General features: G+C 36.7%; 1 protein-coding gene across 1 annotated transcript; it reads left to right on the forward strand.

Annotated features, from left to right (window-relative positions):
* Positions 1-14,994: 14,994 nt before the first annotated feature.
* LOC145803583 (PKS-NRPS hybrid synthetase cheA-like) lies at positions 14,995-17,837 on the forward strand. Its single transcript, XM_082896891.1, has 3 exons — positions 14,995-16,706; positions 16,786-17,698; positions 17,811-17,837. The coding sequence occupies exons 1-3, from the start codon at positions 15,634-15,636 to the stop codon at positions 17,835-17,837; spliced, it is 2,013 nt and encodes a 670-aa protein (XP_082753017.1). The 5' UTR covers positions 14,995-15,633.
* The last annotated feature ends 4,538 nt before the right edge of the window (positions 17,838-22,375 follow it).

Consider the following 22,375-nt stretch of genomic DNA (forward strand, 5'->3'; position numbering starts at 1 on the left):
GTATTAAAAATGCTTGATTGATGGTTTTGGATCTAATAGTGTAACTCCTTTGATATTTTAAGATGATAAGGAATAGCACAGTACAAATATACCCTTGGGAGACCCTCTCATTTTCCTCTGTTTGAGCTTTGTTGCAAAATGGTGATTCAGCACACCAGTGGCCGGCAGTGCCTCATCAGTGGCCGGAAAGGCTTCATCCTTGGCTGGCAGTGCCTTTCTTTGGCCAACAGGTGACCGGCAGGCCACTGGTGCATTCCACAGCAGTGAATTGGTAAGGTGGAGCAGAGAGTTCTTGGAGCAACCCTGCAAACAGAGCCTCTCAAGAGCAAACCGGAGGGCGTTTTAGGGCAGCAACCGAGAGCATGCATCCTTAATTACCCAAGGCAGAGCTGAGGTAGAGCTAAAGTAGCCTAGTTTAAATATCTTGCATGCTTAGTTGGTTGTTTTAATTAACTAGCTGGTTAATTAGTTGAATTATTGTAATAATTAGTAAGTAGTTTAATAGTTATTCGATTGGTTTGCAATAATTAGTATAATTAGTTTAATTAGATTAGTTAGATTAGCTTAGCTTAGATTAGTTAATTATTCACTCAGACCCTCCTTCGCGATGGCGCAATGTTGTAATAAGGGTGTGTGTGTGTGCTCGTCTTCCAACCCCACGTCTTTCTCCCTTTTATTTATCCACTTTCGATGGTTAGTTTAGGGCACGTTTTGATTAGCATACCTTATGCTTGTATGCATGCATCATTCGTTTGTCTTGCATGCACCAAGGCTCGACGCATCATTCAAACTGCATCGCAATTTCAATACACTTATTTGAATACATGTATCAAATTATAATCTTAGATAGCCGAGCCTATTTAGTTGCATTATTGCATGTGTTGCATTAGGCATTCTACATAGTTAGGAGCATGCATATTTCTAACTAGCTTTTGTTTTGGCTTAGAGTACACTATAAGTTTTACGCTTTAGCATACTTGCATGAGTGTGAGTGTTGCCATGAGACTATGTGCTTATTTACTTAACTGCATGAATGCCTGTGAATGAAGGCTTTGTTGCTTGAATCGGAACAATTCGACGAATGTGAGTTTTAAGCCCACTTTGCAAAGTGGCAAATCATGTATTAAGCCCACTTGAGATGGCAAATCCGCGTTTTAGCCCACTTGCAAGTGGCACTTTCAAACCATTTTCGAAAACAAACACGAGTTGCTTTGTTCCAATTCTCGCAACTTGGTCTATACTTGTATGTGTGCGTCACATAGTAAAGTTAGCTAATAATCAAAAAAAAAAAAAGACATGAGGTTTATAAAATAACATATCATGTTAGTAGAGGCTGATCTTTGATCGGGCGAGCGGGGGTGCTCATTTCAGGACCTTCCCCTCTCGTACCCAAGTTCCCGAACCGAGGCAACTTTGGTGATGATGGACACGTGGCCTTGGCACGAGTCAGGGTTTCCTAAATTTGTCAAAACAAAATATTTAGGTGGTGACTCTGTAATCTGGCAAAGTAGTCCAGTTTTGGCATTATTTGATTCAAAATCCAATTTTCTAAAACGATTTGCAGGATTGGACTTCTTTGGTGTTTATCAGTCTCACATTGTACTTTGTGAGATTAGATTCAGAACCGTGACAGGTGTCTGAACTGTAGGAGACCAATTCGCGCCTCTCCGAAATGGGGGCATGCAAAGAAAGTCGAGTCTACACCACCACGTGATTGTGCAATTTTCTAGTCACATACATCACTATGCACTAAATCTAAAGGCTTGGTACTTCTTTCAACAAAATGAAATGAAATCCTTGTCAATTTTGCCTCTACACAAGTTTCACACTTGTGATTTGGGTTAATATTGAAAGATGGTATGTGATCTAACTTGATTAATCTACGTAAAGAGTCAAAATTCACATAACCTAGTCTTTCATGCCACAATTCATGGGACACAAGCATATAAGCAAAAAAAATAAGCTTTCTCATTAATCTATGGGATAATTGTCATTACATTGAGATTAAACACACCACCCGACATATACCCCTTCTCCATATAGACTCCGCTTTTGGTCAACACGACCTTATCAAACTCGAACACTATGCGGAAGCCATGCTTGCTTAGGAGAGACCCCGAGACAAGGTTCTTACAAATGTCTGGCACAAACAGGACATTGTTCAGAGTCAGCTCTTTCCTTGAAGTCATCTTTAGGACCACCTTGGATTTACCCTCAACAGTTGAGGTCACAGAATTCCCCATAAATAACTTCTCACCATTTGAAACTAGTTCGAAAGTTGTAAACATCTTATTTTCAGCACAGATATGGCGAGTGGCTCTAGTGTCCACCCATCATTCCTTCGAGTTGGACCCCACCATGTTCACCTCAGAAACGATAGCAGGGAGATACATGTCGTCCACATCTTGTGATAGATCCTCTATTTTAGCCATGTGGGCACAGTTTTTCTTTTGTAGAGGGTACTTCTTGTAAGGATTCTTCTTCTTGCGGCAATCAACCGCCCGATGCCCATCGCTTCTATTGAAACACTTTCCATTGAACCTAAAAGTAGGTTCCTGCAGCTTGTAGACCGGCCTTTTGAAGACACCACCTCTAGCCCCGAACTTTGAGCTTTTGCTTGTCGATGGCTTCTTTTTCACCCCCGAAGACTGGCCATACTCAACCATGTTTGCTTTCACAGTGAAGGTACTCCACCCTTTCTTCATGTTGTCTTCCTCAATATGAAGCCTGACGGCGAGCTCTTCGACTGTCATTTCCTTTCGTTTGTGTTTCAAGTAGTTCTTAAAGTCTTTCTAGCCGTTAAGCAGCTTCTCAATCAAAGAAGCTCCGTAAAATGATTCCCTTAGCAACAATCCCTCTATATGAATCTCATGCAAAATTACTTGAAAATCTTGGACTTAGCTAATGTCGGTTTTAGAGTTCACCATTTTGAAGTCCAAAAATCGGTCAATGACAAATTTCTTTGCCCCAACATCCTCAGTATTGTATTTCTTGTCCAAAACATCCCACAGCTCATTTACCGATTTCTTGGCATAAAACACGTTGAACAGTGTATCTGCTAAACCGTTCAGAACATAGTTCCGACAAAAGAAGTCTGACTGCTTCCAAGCATTTAGAGCCATATGCTTCTGCTTGTCTTGCTCATTCTCTTCTACGGCTAGTGGATCCTTACTCAAAAATCTCGTAAGGCTAAGAGTAGTTAGGTAGAACAACATCTTTTGCTGCCATCGCTTGAAATTCACTCCAGTGAACTTCTCTAGGCACTTATAATGGTTGAGCGGTCCTTCTGGAACGGCAGGAGTAACAATAGGATTGATCACAGAGGTCACAGCAACTGGATTAATCATAGAAGTCACAATAGTGGTTGGCAAGCCAGTTGACCCAGGGTTCTAATCCCCACCAACATTAGCAACAACAACATCAGTTACAGTTGTCATTTCTGAAAAATACAACAGAATTTCACTATTTTGTGTTTTTAGAAACTAAACTTAACACTAGAAAATCCCAAAGTCATAAATCTAATTCAAAACTAGTCTCACCACTTACCCTAGAGTCGAACATGGTCGGGAAAGTTTTCAGGAAGATTGGAGGGGTCACATCGATCCCACTTAAGACCCAATTAACCTTAGACAAAACTTTCAAAAGCATATTGACTCCTAATCCATGGGAAACAAATTTAGAATTAAGTTTTTTAGGAGATAAACTAAGCTAAAACAAACCAATTTTCAAAACTTACAAGCAATTTAAAAATTGATAGCCAAATTACAAGCAATTAAAAACTGCTATAACAATTTACAAGCAAATAAAAGGAAAATTTAGTCAAAACCCCTCCATTGGACCCTTGTCTGGTGAAAAGGACAACCCAATTTATTTTACTTCATAAACCCCTTAAAGAGAAAACATATAATTGAGTAAGAACAAAGTAAAATATCTTCTTCTTTTTTTCTTGGACAATATTGCCGGAGTAACATGTTACTGTGAGACAGAGTAACATTTACTGTCAAACAAAGTAACTGCCAAATAGAGTAACATGTTGCTGTGAGACAAAGTAACATGTTACTATTACTGTTTACATCAATTTCGACGGTTATAATTTTTATTTTAATAATTTCGTAGTCAACATAGATCTTATTTGATAGATCTTGATGAGAGAATTTTAAAAATACTAATTTTATTAAAAACCGACATCTACATCAAAAGTTATATTATTTTAAAGTTTAATATTTTGATAATAATGGTATGTGTTGGACTATTCAAGGAAAACTATTTGTAATTGTCCTTAATGTATTAAAGTTTTATTATGAGAGGATTTTGACAAAATCCCCCCCCCCCCCAAAAAAAAAAAAAAAATTCTTCCAATATTAGAAGCAAACAAACTTGCTTCAAAAATTAGGTAATTAACCACTACTAAACACAAGCAAAAAAAATTGCTTGAAATATAAGAAATATACACTAATCCAATTAGGATTCTATTTGGTCTAAAATTTCTTTCCACACTTAGGTATTCTGTTCAACAAAAAAGATTAGTAGTCCAAATTTTTGGTTTTACAATCCAAATACTATTCATTTGGTTTTGCATTTTTTTCTCATTCCTTTTGCATAGGTATTCCTGTAAAAAAAGTTAGCAGAAAAATACAAGAAAATACAAAACAAATAATGTAAAGAAACTGTAAAAGCAATAAACTATTTCCAACCTTCTAGTAATCTATTTAATAGCAAAATTAAGTAAAAAATTAAACTGCTAGACAAGTTACAAAAAACTTATAACTCCAAATAATTAAATTAAAATTAATAAGCAAGAATTACTTATGAAATTATTACAAAAATAAACAAGTAAATAATTCTTACAATTAACATGCAAATAATTCTAGATCATTTAACATGTAAATTAAACTAAAAATTTAGAAAGCAATTAGCATGCAAATTATATTACAAATTTAAAAAATAATAAGCATGTAATATAAACTAAAATCTAGAAAATTTAGAACAGGCAAATTTTCCTAAAAATCTAAGATCTAATAAATATGGGAAGTAAATTAGAATCTAGAAAATACGAACATGTATGTTATACTGGAACAGTAGAACATAATTAGCATGTCAATTCTAACTAAAAATTTAAATACTCATGAGCATGTAAATTATATTATAAAATTATAAAATAAAAAGAATTATGGTAGAAAATGAAATATCATACTCATAAAACAAAATACAACTATTACTAGAACCAAATGCCATGAATAATATATTAATATTAAAATTACTGTAAATTCCTAATCATGAATTTACGCAATGAAACAGTGGACTTATATACACATTCTGAAATTTCTATTCATGCACTGTAGGTAAATAAAACTATTTTTGTTTATCCCCAATACATGCAATTTATGCAACAACATGAGAAACTAGTTGTTTACTTGAAAAAATTTAACTTTCTAAGCAAACACTACAAGAAAATGTACTTTTGGTGACTAAAATTTAGTCGCCAAAAGTAAAGTTTTTAGTCACCGAAATACTTTCCCGACTAAATATTTTGGTCGCTGGCTTTGTCGCAGGTAGATTGTCGGCGAAGGTATTGGCGACTAAAACAAATTTAGTCGTCAAAAGCCCTACAAAATGACAACAAATGTTTTAGTAGACAAAAGTAAAAGGTATTCGCGACAAAATAGGTTTAGTCTTTGATGAGGCAAATTGGCGACTAATATATTAGTCGCCCAAAGGATACTATTTTAATTTAACTCACATCTTCAGCTACTAAATTTTTTGTCGCAAAAACTTCAAATATCTACGGCGACCAAATTGTTAGTCGCCAATAGTGTTGTTTTAGCTACTAAATGTTTAGTCACAGAAAGTCCCATTCTTGTTTAGCTACTACACAGGTTAGTCGCCCAAAGTCTTTTTTTTTTTTTTTGCTACTAAATGTTTTGTTGCCTATAATATAATTATTATGTTTTGGCGACTAAATATTTAGTCGCCAAAAGTGTTTTTTTTTTAGCTACTAAATAATTTGTCACCTAAACTGTTTTCAATTCGTTTTGGCTACTAAATATTTAGACGCCAAACGATTTATTTTTTTTTTTTTGGCTACCAATTGTTTTGTCGCCAAAAACATCATTTTATGTTTTTGTTTATTTTTTTTCATTTTAATAAATTTTTTCACAACCTGTATGTATCCACCACAACCTGTAACAGGTATACAAACAAAACAATATATATCTATTATCACCTATTCCATAATGCATATTTCACTTCCAACCATCAAACAAAAAAGAATACCTTTTAATGTAAACTTATATACAAACCAACTATATATATTCCAATTACAAATAATAACGTCATACATAACAAATACATTACCATAACAATGTCCTCCATACACAAAATATTTTTACTATACTATGCATTGTAATGACCATTTGGCATGGTACAAATTACCATGGTAATATGTAACACGACAAAAGGTAATCTATATATACCATGACAATTAATACAAGTTCCAAAAGTATTATGTATCCCACCAAAAATTGTATGTACGATTCATCCAAATTCCACACAAAAAGTAGAGGACGACAAAAAACTTCCCAAATGTTCAAAACTGTGAATTATCCTCCGTAAAAAAAAAAATGAAAGATCCACATGACAATGCCAAAAGCCATCTACACAACAAAAATTACACCCATTAGTTCCATTGTAAACAAAAATTGTAAACAAAAATTGTAAACAAAAAGTTACAGCCATCTACAAAACACAAATTGCAATGATGTCAATTGTAATTGAAATTGTATTTAAATATAGTTTGAATTTAGGAAGTAATGGTTAAAATTTTTTAACTGCTGAAACTAGGACACATAAAATGAATTTTCTAAAATGGGGACTTGGAAACATAAAATGAGATGGAGAGAGTATTATAAAATTTTAATTATCACTTTACAACACTTCTCATTTCAACTTTCTCCATCATATGTGCACGCTCCTTTCACACTCCAACCCCAACATGGTGCTCACTTGGTCTTACAGAAAATCTAGGATCTAAATCTCCACAATGACAATATGTGAAAATATGGAAAGGTATGTAATGTGTACAATATTGTACTAGAATAAAACTTGATATACTTCTAAGCACTTGGAAACTCAATGCAAAGGTATGTACTGTGTAACATTTACGTTGGCTTATAGAACAAAGTCTACTTAAATGTTTTGGTATTATCAAAATCTTGGCAATCATGATCGAATGAGACTTAATTTCATACCAAAGCTCATATGATGTTCACGATCAACATTAGTTCGATTCTGGACATGCGTCATTTACACCCCCTAAACATCCAATGCGGCGAGTGCCATAAGTATGATTTCTAAGTTTCACAACTACAACCACTAACCACTAACCATCTGTCCCCACAGGTCCTACTTGACACGTGCTAATTACGTCTCGTCTGTCCCCACAGGTCCTTCTTGACACGAGGAAGCTACCCGTGCCATCCATAGAGTGGTTCGGGGGCTAATTTGAATTTTTGGCCCTCAAAGGCCTTTTTCGGCTAAGTTTATGGCATTTTTCACGCCAACTCCCAACGTACGCTTGCTAATTACGTCCTGTCTAATCCCACAGGTCCTATTTGACATAAGAAATCTACCTGTGGCATCCATAGAGTGGTTCAGGGCCTGCTTCCAATTTTCGACCCCAAAAGGCCTTTTTCCACTAAGTTTATGGCGTTTTTCACGCCAACTCCCAACATACACATGCTATTTTTGTCCCATCTATCCCCACGGGTCCTATTTGACACAAGGAAGCTACCTGTGCCATCCATACAGTGGTTCGGGGGCTGATTTGAATTTTTGGCCCTCAAAGGCCTTTTTCGGCTAGGTTTATGGCGTTTTTCATGCCAACTCCCAATGTACACGTGCTAATTACGTCTTGTCTATCCCCACAGGCCCCATTTGACATGAGAAAGCTACCCATGGCATCCATAGAGTGCTTTGGGGCTGCTTTCAATTTTCGGCCCTCAAACGTCTTTTTCGGCTAAGTTTATTGCGTTTTTTATGCCAACTCCCAACCTACATGCTATTTACGTCCTGTCTGTCCCCACAGGTCCTATTTGACATGAGGAAGCTACTTGTGGCATCCATAGAGTGGTTCGGGGGCTGCTTTCAATTTTCAGCCCTCAAAGGCCTTTCTCAGCTAAGTTTATGGCATTTTGGTGAGACCCTTTTGGTTCGGGGATTGATGAGACCCTTTTGGTTCGGGGGTTGATGAGACCCTTTTGGTGGCTAAGGTACATTATGGTAATTGTAACTTCACTATGAACCAATAATGGCTTGCATGCACATTAGATTAGTCCAGTTGTACTAGGTATATTGTAGTAATTGTAAATTCATTCCAAGTTCACTTGGTTTATTCTATTAGTCTGAAATCTCAAATGACATTCAATTGAATGGGGCTCCTAATTTAGTAACTACCCCCATATTCATAGGCTCATCGTACCCAATTTTGGGAAACTTAATATTTCATTGAAATCATGTGGTTACCTTGTGGAAATCAGATTACGGTCCTTTGCATAATGTATCGAAACACCAGGTCATCTGCTGCAAAGTCTACTCACATTATTCCTCAAAACCTATTCGAAGCACAGAAAAAAAAAAATTAGCACAATCCCCATTATATTAGCTTGATTCCACGTTAAGCTCGGGCAATTTGTTCTCAAAATTTCCATCTTCTTCATTAGATGGCACCTCTGGGCAAGTTGACGTGGCCTCGACTTGCTGATGATGTTGCTCCACAGCTGCTATGTCTGGAGGACTGAACTCCATATCATTCTAGAAAGGTGAATAAAATTAGAACAATAATAATTATTATTATTATTATTTGGTAAATAATTATTATTTTTTTAATTAATCATGTTTTGTTATTGCTTTTATTTGTAATTCCTATCATAGAGAATGTAATTAACATTTTGGGGTCTAAGTGATTTATAACCATGTTGGTTTGGCCTCATTTTTATGGCTTGTCATGGTCATTGTCTGAGTTAGGTATCTGTGCTATAGGTTAGGCCATGGCGACTCTGTTTAGTTGAGTTTTTAGAATGTGTTTACTTTTTCAAACAAGTTTCTAATTTTTCAAAAAAAAAATTAGAAAATAAGTTCTCAAAACTTAAGCAAAAAGAGAAATAACAAGATTTTAAATAGAGAATTAAGAAATAAATCGATGTTGGTTGGAGTAAATCAAGCAATTAATATATCAAAAACTGAGTGACAATGGTCAATTTTTTGAAATCAGCATTCACAAAAACTAAAATAATAATAATAAAAAGAGTTTTATAACAATTGAATAATTTGTTTGACTATCAATTGGGTCATGAATCAGATATAAACTGATATGTATCATGAATTGGTCGAAACATATGTGATTTTCATTTCTGTTCATATACCAAAGTGTATCAGTATCAAGAAGCTAAAAATATATGCATCGACAAATATTTAAAACCATACTAGATAGTAGGATAAACAGATGTAAAGACCATTACTTAAGAGAAGAAGGTTGATGGCATGAAGGATGAGAAGAGAGTTGAAGTGCAGGCATGGTGCCACTGTGAAAGGCTATGATCATCATTTGGGCTGTGAATAGGACACCCACTTATGCTGTTTGGTTCTCCATTTTCATCTGTTGCATGGGATAATGAATTGTAAATTGTTGTTGGTGAATCATTCCTGAAATTAAACACAACAAATTCATCACTTTCAATGGACAATCCAATTATTACTTAAAAAATGTAGGAACTAAAGAATACTATGCCCATAATCTGTGTTTACATCAATAAATTTCTTTTTGCTGATAAAAAAAATGAATTTAACTAGCAAAGTGGAAGATATTAATCATAGGAAGAGTAAAGGTTTGATCAAAATCACACATTCAATCATATCATTGTTCAAGCTATTGAGTTAAGTACTTTAAATCTTTGCCATAACTACTGTTCTTAATATTTTTGTGTAGAGGTTGATAGATTTGATAGAGAAACATATTAAGGTTATTTTATCCATATATACCTTAGAGGGATAAAAGGATGATCATGAGAACTACCAAAAATATGGTTTTGATTGAAAAATCTAGAAATCCCCTAAATGTTGATTTGTGATTATGTATTAATTTTAAGCAGTATATAACAATCCCCATCGAACAATCAAGACAAATCGACACAACGATTTTACGTGGAAAAACCACAATTAGACACTTCCAATTGTGATAAAAAAAAAAAACCACAAGCAACAGCCACAAAACAATCCACTAAGAAGATATAAAGGAATTACACAAGTATACTCTCAATTACTTAGCGAATCCACGCCCGAATTGAACCAACCTCTATGTGCCTCTTCCAACCTCGTCTTCACCTCGGAATTGTCTTGACGATGAGCCACTCCGGAATCCACCAAAGCTTCAGGCTCGAATTCTTCAAAATCCACCGAAGAACAACCCTCTCTTTTGTGTAGAATAAACAAACAAACCTTTGATGTATGCTTCTTAAACCATGAGTTGAATACTCAATGAAAACATCAAAGAAAACTAGCAAAATATCCCCAGATATAAACCTTAGAACCCAAAAAGAAGATCTGGAGGAGTTCTACAAGTTTTGGGAGAAAACCAACCACTTATAGAAAACCAAAGTAATCCTAGTTTTGGAAGAAAACCAATTCCTTATAGAAATCCAAGAATCTGTGTTCGCGCAGTCCGCTCGAGCGTGGGAATTTCCGCTCGAGCGGAGGCTTCAAAATTGTGTGATTCATATAGGCTTCACACTTGAGCGGAAGTTTCCACGCTCGAGCATCGGATCACACCATCCAGTACTTTTTCAGGCGAAACAGAGATGCTGTGAGCTTGCAATCCCCACTCGAGCGTCACTTTCCCCGCTCGAGCGGGACGACCAAAATTGGAAAATCTGGAAAACTAGATCCTGTTACAACCTCGGTTTTGATCCATGGAAATTGACAAAGGCACGATTCGGGTTGGATTCGCATCTAAACACTCATAACCTCACTGAAATAAAAATGCGAAAACAAATACAGCTGAAAGGAGTTTTGTCAAACGGGGTTGCCAAGAATAAAACCTAACAATCTCCCCCTTTGGAAATGTCGTGAAAAAACACACCTAACAAATAAAATCCTAAACACCCCAACCCATTACAGCCAACAAAAGCCAACTTCTTTCTCAAGGTCGTGATCTGCAAAACAGTTATTAGTGCCACAATCTCCAAAACAACTATTAGTCCCACAAGAGTATATGAAAAAGCAATAAACATATGACATGATTATCTTGAAACATGAGATGGAAAACATGAATAGATGAAAACTAAGACTCATGAAAAACAACTCTCAAACAACAAAAGCAAGATCATAAACCAACCAAGTCAAGATGAACCAAACTCCCCCTCACTAAAAGTAACCACAAACACTGAAAACAGTGAACAAGAAAAAAAAAACAAAAAAAATATGGTGGAGCAAGCAAGAAATCTCAGATTTGTACCTTAGAACACACAAGATTATCCAAGAAGCACCATTACAAGAAAACACAATGTGCATAGTCTGTAGAAGATTCCTCTTGAAAGAAAGTGATACATTATGTGAAAAGCATAGATCCCATGATAAAAGTGTGTATGTGACTCTTGGAGTTCGACAAACACTAGATTCAATCCTAGTAGTGATCTAATAGGTGAACCTCTGTCAAGAGAATCTAAGCACAACTACGGAAAGTCAAACCACTAGGAATCAAGGGGTATTTGGTGAGTAAAGGCGGAGGCTCCCCCTCAATCAATAAATCCTTTTTTTTTTTCTTTCTTTTGCATATTTTTTCTTCTTCTCTTTTTTTTTTCTTTTTCTTTTTCTTTTTCCTTTTCTTTTTCTTTTTCTTTTGCACACTCATTGGTGGCTGGCACGCTCAAAAGTATGGAAACCAAACCAGAGAAGCATGGATATAATAAGGATGTCCTGGTTGGTGACTCTGAGGTAGCCTTTTCCTCATGGCTGGACTACAAAGAATAGAGGGGAAAGCCGTGGAGATACAAAAAGATGAAAGGTGGTTAAGAGACTCAATATCACCCATAATATGCTAATATAGGTCAATTCCTCTAGAAACGCAAAAGATCAATGACAGAAGTCCATAGAGAAAAAATAATCACTAAGGCAGAAGACTCCAAAATTTGCTAATCCAAGAGTGTGTACAGAATGAGACATACTATTCAAAAAACACACACTCCAAAATGAGTAATGACCACAGAAAGCACACAAATATTAACATGTAATGGATATTCTCATCAATTCCAATATGCACCAAGGACCACTCATGAATTTCAAGCTTGCAAAACCATACTAAGAAAATCTTTTTGGGATTTTTTTTTTTTTCAAATTTTTTTTTTTTTACCTAAAGCAAGGCAAAAAAAAAATGAACAAGCACACATGTAATGACAAAAACAAACACACAGAAACCCAAAAACTAAAATGACAAAACAAATTAACACAAGTCAAGTTTTCTCACCCAAACTACTTTAGTACGAACAAAGTTGTGAGCATTGCGGTTCTTGGGAGGTGTCTTGACATTGTGATTCCCTTTGCTTTCAATGGGAACCTGTCTCGACGTGGTTTCCAACTTCCTATTCCTAGGTCTAGGCAAATGCACTCTCCCATGCAACTTATAACAATAAGGGCGAATATGACCATGCATACCACAATGATGACAAATAAAAATCAGGTGTACAGGGTGTACCTTCTTTTCTTTTACCTTACCAACTCTAGGAAGTTTGAGAAGTCCATCCTTATGTTGAATTTTTTGTTCCCCCTTTCCTTGAGTTCTTGTATCATGAGATGTGGAAGCATTCTGTTTTTGCTCTTTCTTACCACCAAACCCAATGCCACTCTTGTCAGAAAAAATTTGTTGAGACACAATGATATTGTCCAAAGTCTTTGATCCTTTGTTCCAAATACCAATGGTAGCCATAGCACACTTGAGTTCTTCCTCTTTCTTGATGATTATTTCTTCCAAGGCAAGTTAAGACATCTCGAGAGTTTCAATTTTTTCTTCATATGTTGCATAGATTTGCTGAAGCTCATTCCTCTCTGTCTCACAAGTCAAGAGTTTTTCACAAAGAGCTTGTCGATCATTAGCTATCTTGATGGCATCAATCCTAGCCTCGAAAATCTGCTCCTTTAGTTTGACATTCTCACTTTCACATGCTGTGAGTTTCATAGTGAGTTTGTCATTCAATTTGGATAACTTAAGAGATTCCTTATACAGCTTTTCATAAGCTTGCTCAAGCTCTTCATCATCACTTCCTGAGGATTCATCATCAGTGGCATTCTCAACCAAGCTCTTCGGATACTCTATTCGTCCTTCAGTTTCAGAAGCCACCATGAAAGCAAGGAATTGTTTATCTCCCTCTTCACCTTGATCTTCATTGTCACTTTCATCTTTGTCAGATTCTGATTCATCATCCCATGTGATAGCGAGGGCTTTCTTCTTCCTCAACCGAGTGGGGCATTCTTGAGCAAAGTGGCCAAATCCTTGACATTCATAGCATTGGAGTCTTTCAGAGTTCCCTTGTATCTTTCCTTTCTCCTTCTTAGATATAGGATTAATTTTGAGTTTATCTTTGCCTTTGGATTTATGAGTATGAGTAGATTCCAAAAGATTAGGATTCTTTTTCAAAAAGGATTTTTTAAATTGTTTAACAAAAGCAGCCGTAATCTTGGAATCTATCTCACAATCCTCATCAGAATCCTCTCCAACTCTATGAGCACTACTAAAAGCAATATCTTTTTGTTTCTTTTTGAAGTTCCTATGTGCCTCATAAGTTTGGAGATTTCCAACCAACTAATCCAACTTGAGGTTGTCAACATCTTGAGCCTCCTCAATAGCCATAATTTTTGGTTGGAACCGATCGGACAAGGATCTCAAAAAAAATTTCACAACTTTGGATTCTGGTATTTTTTTCCCCTAAATTGAAGCTGAAATTTACAATGTCACTCAACTTCGCATAAAATTCATCAAAGGTCTCACTATCTTTCATTGAAAGGTTTTCGAAACTAGACGTGAGCCTTTGAAGTTTTGAGCGTTTAACAGAAGGATTGCCCTCATGAATAGTTTGTATGATATCCCAAGCCTCTTTTGCGACTTCACAATTACAAATACGACTGAACTCTTCAGGTGTGACAGCGCAAAAGAGAGAGTTGATAGCTTTACTATTCCAACTACTATTTTGGTAATCAATTGTGTCCCACTTTTAAATGCCCTTATCACTATTCTCAATACCTCATTCATGAAGCCAACTTCATAAGACAATTTCTCATTTAATTCTCAATAATTTTTTATCATTTTTTTTTGCGGTGTAAAGATCTTGTTACAAAAAATCTAAACTCATTTGATCCCACCTCAACTGGTGGTTGGGACCTACTTTAATTTTACGTGAAAGTCACTATAAAACTATTTTTTCCAACATTAAATATATCATCTGTACGTTTTATAACATTAATAATAGCCTTAAAATTTTCATTTAAAAAAAAAATTCTATGGCAAGGGCAGTTTTGTGTCTTAAGATAAATTAAAAACGGTGGGGAGCCTCTATTTGCACACACCAATTCCACTCTTTGCACACACTTAATGAATTTTATTTTTATTACAATTTTATCCCTAAATAAAATTACCATTATAGACATCTCACACAATTCAAATAAACACACATCCTCTCAATACACACACAGACGTTGCAATGCCTCTGCTTCCTCATTTTGCTAAATGATCCACACACACACACGTTACTCCATACTAGAGCTCCAAAGTTACTCCATTCTTCATTAGTGTACACTCCTTGCACAAGCTCCACACTCCTTCCACAAGCTGTCTTCCTCATTCTTCCTTCCTCATTCTTCATTACTTATTTGTGATGGAGGATTTGTCTTCTGAAAATCAGCAAATAAGTATTCATGTGAAGCAGAGCGAAGGAAATGTGAGTTTAATTTATTTTTTTTTCGCAGCGTCGTTCGGATAACCAGAGCCGAATTTTGTTATTTTGTTCGGAAATGTACTACCGAAATAATTATGTATTTTCGGAAGTTGATGTCCGAATAAAGTGATAAATTTCGGAAGTTGTTGTCCGAAAAAGATATATCAATTCGGAAGTTGTTGTCCGAAAAATGTTAACTTATACAACATTCAACTTCCGAAATTTGAAAAAAAATTCAGACAACTACTTCCGAATGAAGTAAATTTTTTTTTTTCCATTTTATATTCCAAATTTGCAAACTACATACCAAATTTACAGTTTCAAATTGCAAATTAATCTTTATAATGCCATTAAAAATTTGTAATGTTATACAAAACATGCAGGAATATGTGTCAACTCAAGGAAGTCAGGTTTGCGCGAATTTTGTGTTAGATTACACCACTCATTTCACAACTGAACAGGTTCAGTCTACGAAATTATAACGATTATGTTTTGAATTGCTCACCAAATGTAAATGTTTGATAATATTTATTTAACTTTGTAGGTATTCAAAAGTAAGGATGAATTGCTCAACTGGGTACGTGAAGTTGGAAAGAGAAATGGTTTGGTCATTGTAATCAAAACATCAGACTATGGTGGAGGGAAAAAAAGACCCAGGATGTATCTTGCTTGTGAGAGGAGTGGCCAATATAGAGCAACAAAGAAGTTAAAACATTATGGCAACAATACATTAAGAATAACCGGTACGAAGAAGTGTGGTTGTCCTTTTGATATGAGGGCTCACAGGTTTACCACATATGATGAATGGACATTGACTGTAGTATGCGGATTGCATAATCATCCACCTGCGGAGCACCTCGAGGGACATTCATATGCGGGGAGGCTATCAAAGGATGAGAAAGCATTGTTAATGGATATGTCAAAGAGCATGGTTCGGCCAAAAGAAATCCTAGTAACCTTGAAACAGCAAGATGCCCTCAATGTAAGCAAATTTAAAACCATTTACAATGTACGCCATCGAAACAGGGTGGTACAGAGAGCTGGAAGATCACAGATGCAACACTTATTGGGTGAATTGGCCAAGTATAATTACATTGAGCGCCATCGGTCTGAAGAGTCCACGATGACTGTGACTGACTTGTTTTGGGCACATCCTACCAGTTTGGACTTATTTCGGTCTTTCCCACGTATATTAATTATGGATTGCACATATAAAACCAACAGATATTGGCTTCCTCTTCTTGAAATTGTGGGAGTGACATCAACTGAAATGACATTCTCTGTAGCTTTTGCATACTTACAGTATGAGAGGGTCGATAACTATGCGTGGGTGTTAGCCACATTACGTGATGTCATGGATGGGTTTGTTGTGCCAACAGTTATTGTTACTGACAGAGAGCTAGCCTTGATGAATGCCATACAGAAGATATTCCCGAGTGCCAGACATTTATTATGTCGTTGGCATATCAGTAAGAATGTGTTGACCAAATGCAAGAAAATGTTTGAGACACAGCAAAAATGGGAGAAGTTCAACCATGAGTGGAACTCTGTAGTGTATTCATCTTCTGAAATTCAATACGAGGAGCGTCTTAAATCATTACTTAAGGAATTCAGTAGTTATCCTGATGCAGTCAAATATGTCATGGATACTTGGTTGGTTCCTTACAAGGACAAATTTGTGGCGGCATGGACAGACACGTGTATGCATTGTGGCAATGTTACAACGAACCGGTAACATTACTTTTGTTGAATATGTTATTAATAACTGCCATGTACTTGATTTTAACTTGACTTACATTGAATTGAACAGGGCTGAGAGTGCACATGCAAAACTTAAAAGACAATTGGGTTCATGTCAAGTCTCATTTCAGGCATCATTTGAGAAAATACACAGTCTGCTTGAGTTGCAACACACTGATATCAAGGCTTTATTTGAGAAAAGTCTAACTGTTGTGCAACATCAATTTAAACCTTCTCAATTCAGGGAGCTACGGGGGAATGTGTCTATCTCTGCATTGGAGTATTTGCTTGTCGAGAGTAAGAGAGCCAATTCCATTGGTATTGATGTTGAAGCTTGTGGATGCGTCCTTCGCCACACTCATGGTTTACCTTGCGCCCATGAGATTGCTGACTACATCAGACAAGATCGTCCTATACCACTTGCTACCATACAGTCACAGTGGAGGCAACTTCATATCTCCATATGCAAGAAAGAAGAGGAAACAGAGGTGACTTGTCATGCAGAAGTAGCGTTGTTTGTCAACAAGTTTAATGAAAGTGATAGAACCATGCGATTGGAGCTTTTGAAGAAGTTGAAAGAGATTGTATATCCGGAAAGCACTTTTCTTGTTGAGCCGGAGGTGAAGCCCAAAACACGTCCTCGGGATCATAAGAAGATCAATGTTTCTACCCGTCGTGACCCGTGTGCATTTGAGTTAGTGCAATCTGGACATGATTCCTTCTCACCTAGGGACACGCAAATCACTACATTAGCTTCTACTTTGCAAACCAAGACGAAGCGACCTGTTAAGAGAAAGGAGAAGGTGAACCCGAAAGGGAAGGCATACATTACTAGAGCAGTGAAACCTGGTGCATATGTTGATCCTTTCCCTACTGGGTTAAAACCATATATTAAGTTTGTCAAGGATGTAGCTGCAGATGGGAATTGTGGTTTCAGGGCTATAGCTGCTTCAATTGGTCATACAGAAGATGATTGGGCTCAGGTTAGGCGTGACCTATTGGGTGAGCTGCACACACACAAAGAGGAATACATTACACTTTATGGGTCCTATGAAAGGTTTGAAGAATTGACAAGCATATTGTCATACTTTGAAGACAGTCCTGGACACTCACATTGGATGACTATGCCAGACATGGGCCATCTTGTTGCATCGTGCTACAATCTTGTGTTATACCACTTGTCTTTACAGCAATGTCTCACCTTTTTACCTCTTAGAACCGTGCCAGTACCTCAACTTGATAGACGTGAGATTGCCATTGGGTTTGTCAACGGAAATCATTTCGTGCAGGTATAACAGAAACTTATCAATTGCGTTTATGCATGTACAAGAAGTTATGAGGTATGACCACTAAGTCAATTGATATTTGGTGCAGGTTTTGTTGCAGCCAGGCCATCCAGTTCCTCCTATTGCCACTAATTGGAGAAAATACCGTCACCCTTGCGCTGTGGACTGGGATGATGCATATGTGCGTCGCATTCAGCATTTCAAGGACATTATTCATGATAATGTAGCTACTCGAGAGACTTTTGATGTTGTTGATGTCGCATGACACATGTATGCATTTGACAATGTTACAATTATGGAAGAAATTAATGAATGTGTTTTTTATGTTGATGTGTTATGTTTTGCAATGTGGATTGAATGTTATCGACCATGGTTACCATTCCATTGTAATAAGAAAATATCATTTACAAAATCAATGACCATTGTTACCATTTCATTCTAATAATAAAAGGTCATTACAATGTCATTACAATACCATTGTTGCCATTCCATTCTAATAAGAAAATATTAACCACTGTTACCATTACAACAATGTCATCTTACAAAAAACACCAAACAATATTCATCAACTAACAAAATAACATGTAACAACATAACATGTCACGAATCAGCTGTACGCCTACACCGAGGCCTACGACTGTATATCAACGTCGAAGATGGAAAGCGACCTCCAGCAGAACTAGGTCCAGCAGAACTAGGTCCAGCTTCGTCAATGTGCTGACCTTCAAGAACATGTGTCATACTCTCGATAGCCTGGTAAAGTCGATAAGGATGGCGAATCCCCTCCTCATAACCAGCGTCAATAATAGGATGTGAAATCTGCAGTGCATGTGCAATACGCTGCATTTGAAAAGAATATCACATTTTAGGGAACATATCAAAAAAAAAAAGTAAGTTACATATGCATCAGAGAGGATAATATATTACATCCGCATGTTCCCTGAAACCCTGATGGTCATGGACACGCGGTTCATCAGTGTGCTCGACATATAGGTGCGTGATATTCTTATACCAATCCATGTAACCCGGTACACATTGCCAAGGCTGACGAACTGGTGTGCTCCTCCGTTGCGCAGACAACATGTGGTTATCCCAAGCCTCCCACATCCTATCCAAGTATCTGTACATGACGGTATATCGTGCAGATATGTTGCCTCGTGTACCACGAGTAGGAGCTAGCGGTGCATCTGGGATGGTTTGAACCCTGCCAAACTGCCTCAAAACTCTATCTGGATGATACGGTTCGACAACGTCTAAGCAGTTTAAGCATCCATGGTAGAACGTAACCGGGTTACATGGATGCCGGTCTCTGCAGCTGTGGTATGGATCCCAAATAACCTGTAAACGTAAAAGTGTTATTGCATTAAAGTACATAAAGGGTAAGATAAATGGAAGTCTTAAAATTATCGCAGGATGAGTAAACTTACATCAGTAGCTACTAAACTGTCAAGCTCGGCTCGAAAAGATTTCAAATGGTCAATGGAGGAACCCGCCTCTCTCCTAGATGCCCAATGGTACACATGTGGCATGTCTTCAGTGTAGCCCATGTTCTGATGAGGTCGGAATGCTCGGAAGTGCTAATAAATCCATGCCTCCAAAAGAGTCATATAACCACCCATCTGCTTAACCCCAGACCGGCTAGCAAACCCCAACTGTCGATATAAAAATGCTAATGCAGCAGCACCCCAGGCATAAGTATGTATGGATCCCAAATCCATCAACAAACCGAGGTAAACAACGGGAACCCTGCCGCCACTCTTGTCACTGAAGAGTGTACATCCCAACAGAAACAATAAATAACCTCTTGCAGCGCACTGTATAGCCTCCTCGGGGTCTGAATCTGTGACACCAGCAAACTGACTTCGCAACCATTCAAGCCTGACTGAATTGCCACCAACAGAAGAAACCTCTTCATATGCTGCACGTTCAGTAATCCCCAAGCCATAAACGAGTAATATAACTCCATGATGATCTGTCACATCTGGTATGCTGACTGATTTGCCTACAATGGGAAGGCCAAGAATAGTGCCAACATCATCCAGGGTCAAGGCCATCTCACCAACTGTCATGTGAAATGTGTTCGTCTCAGGTTGCCATCTCTCAACAAAACATGAGACTAGAAGCTTGTTCACGAACCGATAAGTGCAACGAGCTAACTGTGACAATCCAGACTGCTCAATAATGGCTTTGAATCTGGTGTTGTTCTCTACTAACCACTATGGCCATGCAAGGATCTTGGAAGAGTGATTATGACACTTTAAGGGCCCTCATTCCTACAACACAAATGATATCTCATTACAAACTACCATACAACACACACAAAAAAAAAACTCATATACAAATGAATTTCAATTTTACTGAGGAATGTTTACCTCCCCGTGCCAAATAGCTGCAGCCACATGACTATTGAAACTCCGCAGTATTGACGGATCATTCGGTCCACCTGGAAAAGCATGAGTAAGGTACTCTTCCTGGACAGGAGGAGAATCAGGTAAAGAGGTATCCTCCACACCAATGTCAGGCATATCATAACCTTCAACTCGTCTTTGGCTTCGGCCCCCACTTTGGCTGGCACTGGGAATATCATATTCTACCGAAACTGGATCACGACCTCGACCACGACCTTGACCTCATCCTCTCCCACGCCCTCGTCCCCGTTGATGGTCTACATCTAATTCACGACGTCGTCTATTTGAAGCAGTAGGTGGGACACGTTGTTGATATTCAGAATCCATATTATCTGCAAAAAATACTAAGTGTGTGTGTAAATAATAACGGTCTGTGTGTGTAAAATTAATGAGAGTGTTTTAAAATATAAGTGTGTGTGTAATGAGTGTGTGTGCAAAATTAATGAGAGTGTGTGTGTAAATAATAAGTGTTTTAAATTATAATGATAGTGTGTGTAAAATTAATGAGAGTGTGTGTAGTGAGTGTTATAATTAAGTGTTGTAATTAAGTGTTTTAATTAAGTGTTAGAAGGAAAAAAAAAATAAATTATTTTCTGTTCGGAAGTTGTTGTCCGAAAACACCTACTCTGTTCGGAAGTTGTTGTCCGAAAATACCTGTTCTGTTCGGAACTTGTTGTCCGAAATTATAGCTCATATTCGGAAGTTGAAAACCGAAAAAAAAATTTATTTTCGGCACTTGAAAGCCGAACCAAGTCAATATTTTCGGAACTATAGTGCCGAATGGAAGCAGAAATTTCGGAACTCTACTGCCGAACAAAAACAAAAATTTCGAATAACCAGTGCCGAATGAAACACGGCAATAACAGTGGACTGAAAATTTCAAAAATGGTAAAAATTAACCCTACATTACAAATAAAATAGGAATGAGAAGATTATAATCTGTGTAAACTAACCTAAAATGTGAAAATTTCAATGCTCTTCAATGCCCTTCAATGCCAAAACTTCAATGACACAAATGGATGGATGAAGCTTTTGGGGAGGAACGGTGGAGAGTGTGAGAGATAGGTGTGTGTGTGAGAGGGGTTCTCAGATGGGTGTGTGTGTGAAAGGGGTCTCACGGGTGTGTGTGTGTGAGAGGGGGTGTGTGTGTATGATTTACATTTGAGGGTATATATGGAATGATAGGTGTGTGTAGTGAGTCAAATATATTAGGATTTATTTTTTTAGTGTGTGTATTAAGAAAGATTTGTATAGAGAGGAAAGGGTGTGTGTATATAGAAGCTCCCAAAACGGTGTCTTATACTCTTTTATGAATCATTTTGTTAATCAAACATATTTTAATTAATAATATTATAAATTTGGAAAAATTATTTAGAAAAATATTTTAAAATATGCATCTATGGATCACAATCATATTAGGTGTAATTCACATTTCACTAATTTTAAATTACGCCTTTCGGAATAAAATTGAAAATAAATTTTCATCATTTATAACATATTTGTATTTTTTTTTTAAATTGAAAGTAATCCTACCATCAAATCATTGATTGATCTTGGTGTTTAATAGTTAATTTTTATTAAGCACATCAAATACTAGTTTCATATTTTCACTAAATATTATTTTTTATATGAAAAACTATTAACGTATATACCCATGACTTTTAGCTAAGTTTTTGTGTTGCTAAATATAAACTTATCTCCACTCCATATATATGAAAGGAAAATAAGGGGCTTTTCACTGATAAATCCCATTTAGGGGTGTTGCAATCCAATAAGTTCATGAAAGAAATTTGTAACATAATTAGTCTCATATATTTATATTTTTATTTCATGATGTCTTTTTTTCCTGATTTACATTATTTGTTAGACTAATATACCCTTATATTTATTGTTGATATATATTACAGACAAAAATGATATACACTTTTCTTTTTTTACTATACTTCTGTTGTGACAGTTATCATGA

The sequence above is a fragment of the Camellia sinensis genome, chromosome 12 (assembly GCF_055761805.1).
Source record: "Camellia sinensis isolate YWXY chromosome 12, ASM5576180v1, whole genome shotgun sequence".
NCBI lineage: Eukaryota > Viridiplantae > Streptophyta > Magnoliopsida > Ericales > Theaceae > Camellia > Camellia sinensis.